Source organism: Suillus clintonianus, assembly GCF_016758775.1.
Source record: "Suillus clintonianus strain FC179 chromosome Unknown DEU56scaffold_239, whole genome shotgun sequence".
Lineage (NCBI taxonomy): Eukaryota > Fungi > Basidiomycota > Agaricomycetes > Boletales > Suillaceae > Suillus > Suillus clintonianus.
Genome location: NW_024539463.1, coordinates 1 through 9032, shown reverse-complemented (window position 1 = coordinate 9032; position 9032 = coordinate 1). Strand labels below are relative to the sequence as shown.

Here is a 9032-nt window from a genome sequence, read left to right as displayed (position 1 = left end):
CCGCGAGGGCTTCCTTGTTTCCAGGTATTCCTATGGATCAAGTTCTCACTGCGGCTCAATTAGAGGAGAACGAAAAATTCAAAGCCGCACTTCAGAAGGTCTATTTCTTATTTTTCATGCATGGTATTGGGGACTTACATTGCATCCAGCGCCTGACGGTCAAATTCCGTAATGATTATGGTAATTCAAAGCCTGGCCGCAAAGCGGCTGCAGCGGGCAATTCGGCTGTCCACAAACTTCTCAGCAATATCGTTAAGGGACCCACAGCTGGTCGGAAACGTCCTCTCAAGGAAAGCGAAGTCTACGCTAAAAAGTATTATACTACTCGAGTCCAGGCCAGCGTTAAAGATGAGCTAAAAGCCATCAAAGAACAACCTGACGTCCCCGATCCCAAGAAGACGAACCTTCGGGTGATCCGAAAGCATGTTGACCGCTGCTGGGAGAATGAGTCCGTTGAGGTGAAAGAGGAAATCTCTCAACTTACGAGAGAGATGAGGGAAGCAGCGCGCGAGGCGGCGAAGGGGAGGAAATCATCTGAGGTGACCAATGATCTGTAAGTGTTATCTTCATGCCTGTTCCTTTGCTGATTGAAGACAGAATTATACCGAGACTTACAGAAATTCTCTCAACTTTCTTCGGAGAGCTTCATGAGGCCACAGGATGGACATTCAGCGTCCTCCTTGGTGGCCCTGACCCATCAAATGGGGGTGCGATTGATGTCAGCAGCTTACATGTAGGGTCAACGAAACTCGGTAATCGATTTAACCACGCGTTTTCGAAGTTTAACGATAATGTTATGCTGCCCTACTACGAGTTTGTGTCTCATGTTTTCCGTATGTATCCAACTATTTTTTTTTCAAACATTTCACTGATAATATATAGCTGAAGCTGGGACTTCAAATAAAACACCCGCTCCAGACGATATGCTTACAAACGATGATCCTCCAATGCCTATGCCTGTAGCGCCTGATACATTACATGGTTCAAACCCCACATCCCAAGAGGCAGACTTGGCACCTATCTTGGCACCTATCTTCCCTCCCACGCACTTAGCGCAAGAAGAGGTAGTTCCTGCGCCACCTGAAGAGCACTTCTACGAGAATTTCTTCCAACACCTGCCCCCCGCTCCTCAAGACAATGAGATCGACCAAGAGCTGGATAGGCCCATCATCCCCATGCCAGAGGGCTATGTACCCTTCTGTCCACCACCGCTAGCGCCACTCACTTTGGACCCTATGTCTTCCCCCACCGCATTTCTTAATCTGGATTCAAATCTCGAGAGTTTTGACGATGCCCTCAAATCCATGCAGTCCCAGAACACCACCACGGGATTGGTCTGTTCTCCTCCCCGCCTTCGTTATCAGTTCGACAATTTCATTAGATTCTCGTCGCCTAGCACCACGTCGGTCATCACACCTCGCACCACGTCGGTCGGTACACCTAGTACTAGTACCACATCGGTTGGTACCACAGCAGTCACCACACCTCGCACCACGTCAGTTGGTGCCACGTCGGTCATCACACCTCGCACCACGTCGGTTGGCACACCTCAAACCACATCGGCCACGTCGGTCATCACACCTCACACCACGTCAGTCGGTACACCTAGTACCACATCAGTTGGTACCATGCCAGTCATCACACCTCGCACCACGTCAGTTGGTACAACGTCGGTCATCACACCTCACACCATGTTGGTTGTTACGCCTCAAACCACGTCGGTTGGTACCACGTCAGTCATCACACCTCGCACCACGGTGGTTGACATGCCTACCATCACCCATTCACCTGTGGTCAGGTCTTCCACCACACCCGCCATCACACCCTCTCCAGCTGCACCCACAACTACCATACCCATCACCACATCCTCAGTAGCTGCACCCACGACTCCTGTGACACTGGGAACAAGGCCTTTGCAGCTTATTTCTGGGGTGGGACTTGATGCTCAAAACCCCAGCAACGTTGTAGATGAACGTCCGGCAAAGCGCCAGAAACGGGCTCAATGCACACGTGCAGGAGAGACAGATCCGCTACAGGCTGTCTCCTCCGGCCGAGGGAAACGACAAAGATTCCAGTCCACTCGAGCTGCTGCCGCCAATGCGATTGGTTAATTATTAGTTGAACACATCTATAAATAATGTACTTGAAATTTAATTGTCTTGAGCTTAACAGTATCATGGTGGCGCGAGCACCAGTCTCTGACTCACATCAAAAGAAATTTTGATAGAACAGCCCTCCGGGCACTTACATAAACAAGGCAAATTCTGATCTGCGCATGAGACAAGTGTCACTGAGTGTAAATGGCGACCAAGGATTGAAAATATGTAAAATAATCATTTAGAGAGGTCTCATACGACATGGCCGGTAGGCTCAGACAGACACTAAAACTAAGAGTACAGAAAGGTCCTCCTCTAAACCGGACTTGATCAGCGTGTTTGGCATAGAGCGGCTTAGGTTTGCAGTCTCAGCTCAGACTGCAAACCTCACCGGTTGGACAAAGTAAAAATGCTGTGTGGGCGTTGAGTTAGTTTGATATATTCACTGAAAATTGAAATGTACGCAATGGTACAGTAGTGAGCCTGCAATTCACTGTGCGACAGAGGTGCAGAGGCATTTGGAAGGTGTGAGAGGGCGGTGGATGGCGCAATAGCCTAGGCTGGTGGTGAGTGAGAGAGTGGAGGCCGTGGGTGGCTTGGCGACATTACTGGAGGGTGGCAGTACTAGAAGATGCAAAACGGCAGGGTCCAGGCCGTCAGAGTCCTGCCAGTAAGTAACACTGAAAAGCAAATAATACCTGGTCAGAACACTCGAAAGTCAATATATTTACTCACCGAACAGAAAGAGCCAAGAGTCCGAATGAAGATATTGATCTGAGAGCTGGACGGTTAGAGCAGGTAAAAATTTGGAAGATTCATTGAGTGTCGACTGCACCGTGTTTTGGGTACGATTGTAATGCAAGGGAACTCTCCAAGCCACCCGCAAACTGCCGAAGAACTGTACATTAAGTCAGCTGACACAGAAAGAACAAGGAATAACCAACCGCTGAAAATATCAGTACAGCAGGCACAACATAAAAAAATGAGATTTCAATGCGATAAGCATTTTTTTGAAGCAATTTAGTAGGTTGGGCTTTGGCTCGTTTGATCTTGTTTTCAGCTTGGTCCAAATAGCTTTTGATCATGTTTGATAAACTGATTAAAACGTCGGAACGGTACGAAACTTCAACAAGACCAAATACGGGAGAAGCCGTTACACTGCGTTGACAACCGGAGCAAGGTTAAAAGTTGGCAGCGCCGGCCCCTAGTATTTGTAATACAAGGGAGCTGCCGAAGAACTGTACATACCTCTGCGTGGGTAAATGTGCTAAATAAAACCATGCATAAAAATATATTGGCTAAATAAGGTCGGCTGACACAGAAAGAAGCAAGGAATAACCAACCGCAGAAAATATTGTCAGCTGACAAATATAAAGAATCAAGGAACAACCGAAATAATGGAGGAACAATCAAAAAGAACCCAGAGAACCAGGAACAGGCTGGATGAAAGCATCTTTTTCGGATTCACCAGTGATACAACAGTGATACATCAGCCTGCTACTGCCTGTAAGTACAACAATTAATGTATTACATTTTTGCTACCACTGTAAGCCAGGTAATGTATTAATATCACAGTATAGCCTGCCGCCGAGTCCTCCGAGAACACCTGCCGTTCGAAGTCCAGTTCGAAACGCACCCGTCCAACCCTACCGTCAAACTCCAGCCCCTCTCGTTGTCTCGCAGAATTACATGCGCAGGCTGGTCACAGAGCGTTGGGATGCGGAAGCGAGACGGTGCGAAGAGGCTAGGAAAGCACAAATGTTAGAAGTCCAGCTTGCTGCACACGGAATCACGAAGTTAGTGTAATGTAGAAACAACACCTATAAATTGGGCTTCAGGAATGCATACATAGTATCTAACTAACACGAAACTTGAAAAACGTTGCGATATCAATCCATGGATTGACATAGAATGTCTTGCAGACATCCAGGACCTCATCTGCTCGCCACGTTGGATCTGCGTGTGTACCAAACTTCGGTATCAAATGGCAACTCCCTACAATGTGAGTGATTGGAATCACTTCTGCACGAGGCGCTTGGCCTACGTATGATCGAGACACGCTGTGCATCTTCAACAGATTGTCGCACCCACGAAATGGTTTGAACCACTCGATGAGTGCGAGATGAAACGGTTGGCCGGCAACGCGCAGGTGGGGTGGGAGGTCGAATAGGAATCGGACCTGCGCGACTTGTAGACCTGCCAGTCCCAGTAGTAAGTTTCAATATTAATATCGAAGAATCCAGCCAACTCACCTTCAAGCGCAGTCCCTTGTGTATGGACATTAACCTCCCCTTCTGTTCGGACAAGTACCGTGTCAAATCGACCTGGTGAGCCTTGTGAACGCCCCGACGGAGGCGTAGAAGGTGTCGCTCTGATTCTGTCCAAGGTCTTCGACATGTGCAAAGCTCGCACTTTGGGGTATGGAATCGAGAGACGCCGATATGCATCAAAGCGGTCCCATTGCGACAGCTCAGGTGCAGCTGAATGAGACATCGCAGGAACACGGAGTGACGAGACACGCAGATACTGAGAGACTGCTGGCAGGAAGCTGAGACCGCCAAACGTTTGGGTGATGAATGGAACAGTCAATGCCCGGAAAGATGGGCGAGATGCTAGAATGTGAGTTACCACGGGTATTGAGTCAGCTGTCGTGCCTTGTTTAGGCGGTTGTTGATTTTCGGCTGCCTCACATCCTTCTAACCCCGCATCGCCACCATCATCATCAGCCTCGTTATCTATTCTCTTCAGTGTCCAGTCCAGGTAAGCGTCGAATTGTTCCACAGCTTCTTGACGAGCTAACCATTTGGTCATTTGCGCAACGTAGTCCTTTCGATTGGTGGCCCGATACGCATTTTTCGCGAAGTCGATGTGTAACCTCTCCGGGAATTCGGTGTTGAACCCATCCGCTGATCCGCGCGACTTTATTGATGCGACGTAGTGTTGCATGGAGTGCATCTTAGGTATGTTGAAATCTTCCCGCACTTCCAGCTGAATGAAGATTTCTTTATGTCTGTGAAACTCTTCTAGTGCTGACTGCAAGGCCTCCAACGACTGCGACGTGTGTGAGTGGAATTGTGCATAAAAATGAAATCAATGATCACTCGAGCTGCTTGTGCGACTGCAGGTTGGACCGCCCCTGCCAACACGCCCATGAACACACGCTGCATCTCTCGATGCTCGGTCCCAGTCCATTGTGAGACGAGAGAGATGCCCTGGGTGAAGTAACGGAGACCTGGGTAGTTCGTCATCGCACGGTAACGTTTGTCTATTTCTTCTTCGCCCGCGATCTGAGTACACCACTTCAATAGGTGGTCATGAAAGACGCCCTTGTGTAATTGGTGGAGTATGTCTGGTGTGATGGCCCCGAAGATGTCAGAATATGGGAGATCTGCCCAAAAGGGCTGATAGACTGGGCGTAGACCCTCACGACTGTAAGCAGCGACTCGTCTCCCCGTTTCTTTATGTCTTAATATTGTCATAGTGCGCTCTTGGTCTCGACAAAGCGATGCCAGTGGTTCGCCTCGGTCATCTCTGTGGACCCGGCATTTCGGACAAAAACTCTCCTTCGTGCAGGCCACCAAACACTGTTCGGGGTGGTCTGCAACATATGCTGCCAGGATTGGGTGTACTCGTCGGATGCACCCGTCCGCACACACCATCTCGACTCCATCATGCCCTGCAGCAATTAGCGGTTCAAGCAAGCGTCGCATGCATTCATGGAAGAGCTGATACCCTGCAACAGAACGGGTGCCCTTGCTGAAGCAGTCCAGTTTGGCCGCTGGGAGATACCCGAGCAGAATGGCTGCATGCTGTTTTGGGCGCCTTCGTGTTGCCTTCTCGATGTTCCCAAGCGTCAAATATACTGGCCACGCTGATTTGTCTCCTCGGAATTGGGACAACGATGTTTTATCGGAGGCAAGGATCACTGGTGCAATGGTTGCACCCTCGGGCATCTTGCCCTATCAATGACCACAAGTAAGTCTCTCAATTTTGCGTAGCGCTATTAATGACTCACTTGAGTATCCCACCACCAGTCAGCCAGTCCACATTTCATCATATATCCTCCTTGTACCTTCAGTATCCTCATATGCTCGCTCGGGGGCATATGCCATCTTCTCACGGAACGTCGGATTCCCCATCAGTTCTCGCACACACTCGACAGGGTCGCGCCTGCCACAGCTCCAATTCAGCAGACATCATATCTCCGTTGGTGTCGACTTGGTCCCCCACCACACTGATGATGTCACAGTGCCACTCTGGGCCCTTCGTTGGCAAACCATCGATCTTCTTCAGGAAATTGCGGTTGTTTGGGTAAGACACTTGTGCGCGGTTTTGGATCTGAGAGGTGAGTGTCAGTTTGAATTTAGGTTTGGCGCTTGGTAGGCTTACAATAGGTAGTTTTAGGAACTTGTCGGTTTGATTTTGTCCGACGTTTTGGATCAGCCACTTCGCTAACTCCCACTCTTCCTCATTGTCAAATGGTCCCCACGGTGCACCATCGGCCTCCAGCTGTTGTCGAATTTGATCAAATTTGGTCGGCGTGACTTCATCGACTTCTCCGCATGGAGCACCTGCCCCGTGGTGAGCAGCATAGCTTTCGATCCATCGTGTGTCATTGCTGACAGGCCCAGGTTCATCTGGCACTTCTTCAACACGAGCTCGCTGGCTGCCATCAACTTGGAGGGGCACGTCATGCGTTGGAGCGTCATATTCTTGGTAAGCTCCAATTCCACTCTCATAAATACCACCATCATCTGAATCATTCTCAGTCTTCTGCATCAGGAGCCGTGGCTGAATATCCTCCACCCAAGTCAAAGACATCAACACTAAAGTTCTTCAGGCGGTCTCGCCACTTCTGATGGCAAGCTTTCGAACCAGCAACAGTGTTTGTTCAAACCGGAGGCTGTAGGAAGCCAGTGTCCGCAATCCTTGCAGGCAGGCATGGCGTGCAACACAAGTAAGTCATTCAGTGATTGTGTTTCACTTTTCGCTGATTTGGGAGTGCAACCTTGACAGCTCGTCCCGTGTACCTCCGGTACAAAGTTCTGGTGGAGCGAGGTTCGTCTGGTGGAGGTTCTGTGGGTTGCTGTGGGATATGAAGTGTTGCCCGTTCGTGTGGGATATGAAGTGTTACCCGTTCGGTTGGGTTAGGGAGTGGTGGCGGATTGTTCTGGACGGATGTTGCAGGTGCGTTATAGGGATTGTGTTTCACTGTTCGCTGATTTCGGAGTGCAACCTTGACAGCTCGTCCCGTGTACCTCCGGTACAAGAAATTTTCACCGTTGGCCACTTGACGACTCAGATTTACCCTTCCACCACTCTCCCTTTCGATCCCATGGCTCGAAAAAAACACCCTCAGAGCGCACCACAACCTGTACCTCCCAATGGTGGCGGGCAAAATGTTTCCCAGCCCTGAGTCTCAAGAGCGCGGATCACGCGTGCGAAGGAGTTCAGCCAAACAACAGGCTTTGGGTATTTTTTGGCCAATGTTTTCATGGTTCGTTGCTGACGTCTCATCTTACAGACGCTGCTGCCCAAGGGAAAGAAGTGAGGAAGACAACAAAGTATGCCACCCTCGCGCTGCGTGGGCGGCAAGCCCTTGAGGAGCTTAACGATTTCAATCGCATGGATCCCGAGTCTGAGGAGAGTGATGCCAGTGGTGATGAGCTCAATAACGGACACTCAGAAACAACTTCGGTTTGTCTTTTTCGTCTTGTAGATGATGTGGCTGATGTGCATTTTTAGTTCTCATTCCGTGCAGTGCCTCTTAACGGCAAAAGCATGCCCGCAACAGCACAAACTCCCATCCAGTATGGTCAACAAGAAACTCAGCGGGTCGCTCCTAAGCTCACGGCTCGAAGCCATCACATCACACCCCCGATGCCATCTGTACAACGGTTGCACCTGTCGTTCGGTGCTCAACATCAAGCACCCCCTCCAGTCTCCTCAAATTGACCCCATACTACTCAATGACGAGGGCATAGGCTTCGATGTTCAGCAGGTAAGTGAGACTTTGCGAGCTTGGGCTGCAACTGACAAAGTGATTGGACTGGCATAGGCATTGCCCCCCACGCCTGGGGGAGGTCCAGCAGATCCCCCACCTGGAACACGTTATAATAGTCGGACCGGGAGATTTGACACCATCTCAGACTTGTCAATCGACCATCACTACAGTTCACCAACCCCATTACCCCGAGGTGATCAGATGTTCCACAATTCAGACGTGCCCGCTTCTGCAAGAGCATGGCCAACACCCAGCAGGTGTCAAACGGACCGCATCAGCTCTGGCGACACCAGACAGCCTCCAGGTGGTACAAAAGGTAAAGATTGGTGATGGTGGGAGTCGCGGGCGGATTCGATCCAGCGACTTCGATGGGCTGTACTCTGCTATCGTCCAACTGGCTGTCACCCACTATCAGTGTATCTTGACTAATTCTTCGATCTACCCAAGTGAGACCGAATGTCGTGACTGGTCCGCCATGGCATGGAATGCAGCGTGCCGTGCCAACGGAGTGAAAATAGAGTATGACGAGGATGCCTACAAGTTGGTAAGTCACCCTCATAATTCTGTCCTTTGTTTGCTTCTCATTGCGATGATAGATAACTTCCCGTGGTTCTAATTTACGGAGCGACTTGAAGAATCTCATGCGACCACTCGTTGAAGCCGAGTATGGCTTTGTCAACGAGAAGACACCCGACGCCATCAAGACAAATGCAGCGCTAGCGCTAGCGGCACTCACAAACCGCAAGACATTGACATACAAGGTATGATTCACTCACTCGCAATGATAAACACTGATGGCTGGCAACAGGATCGCCACATCAGTAAACTACAATGTTCTGTACAGAGCTGTACAGAGCTGTACAGCATGCAAGCTCCACAGCTTGGTCCCTGCTGGACAGCTCACTACAGCTCCACACAGTACTACATATCCT

General features: G+C 49.9%; 2 protein-coding genes across 2 annotated transcripts; one reads left to right on the top strand and one right to left on the bottom strand.

The window, feature by feature from the left end:
* Positions 1 to 3951: 3951 nt before the first annotated feature.
* DEU56DRAFT_920424 (uncharacterized protein) lies at positions 3952 to 6917 on the bottom strand (the record flags this gene model as incomplete). The annotated part of the gene is made up of 5 exons (XM_041358447.1): positions 3952 to 4292; positions 4349 to 5147; positions 5198 to 6055; positions 6252 to 6434; positions 6486 to 6917. The coding sequence occupies 5 exons, from the start codon at positions 6915 to 6917 to the stop codon at positions 3952 to 3954; spliced, it is 2613 nt and encodes an 870-aa protein (XP_041200632.1).
* Positions 6918 to 7480: 563 nt separating this feature from the next.
* Positions 7481 to 8867, top strand: DEU56DRAFT_762494 (uncharacterized protein; the record flags this gene model as incomplete). Its single annotated transcript, XM_041350708.1, has 6 exons — positions 7481 to 7568; positions 7621 to 7793; positions 7842 to 7985; positions 8038 to 8097; positions 8318 to 8644; positions 8697 to 8867. 6 exons carry the CDS (start codon positions 7481 to 7483, stop codon positions 8865 to 8867), a joined length of 963 nt encoding a protein of 320 aa, XP_041200631.1.
* Between the last annotated feature and the right edge of the window lie 165 nt (positions 8868 to 9032).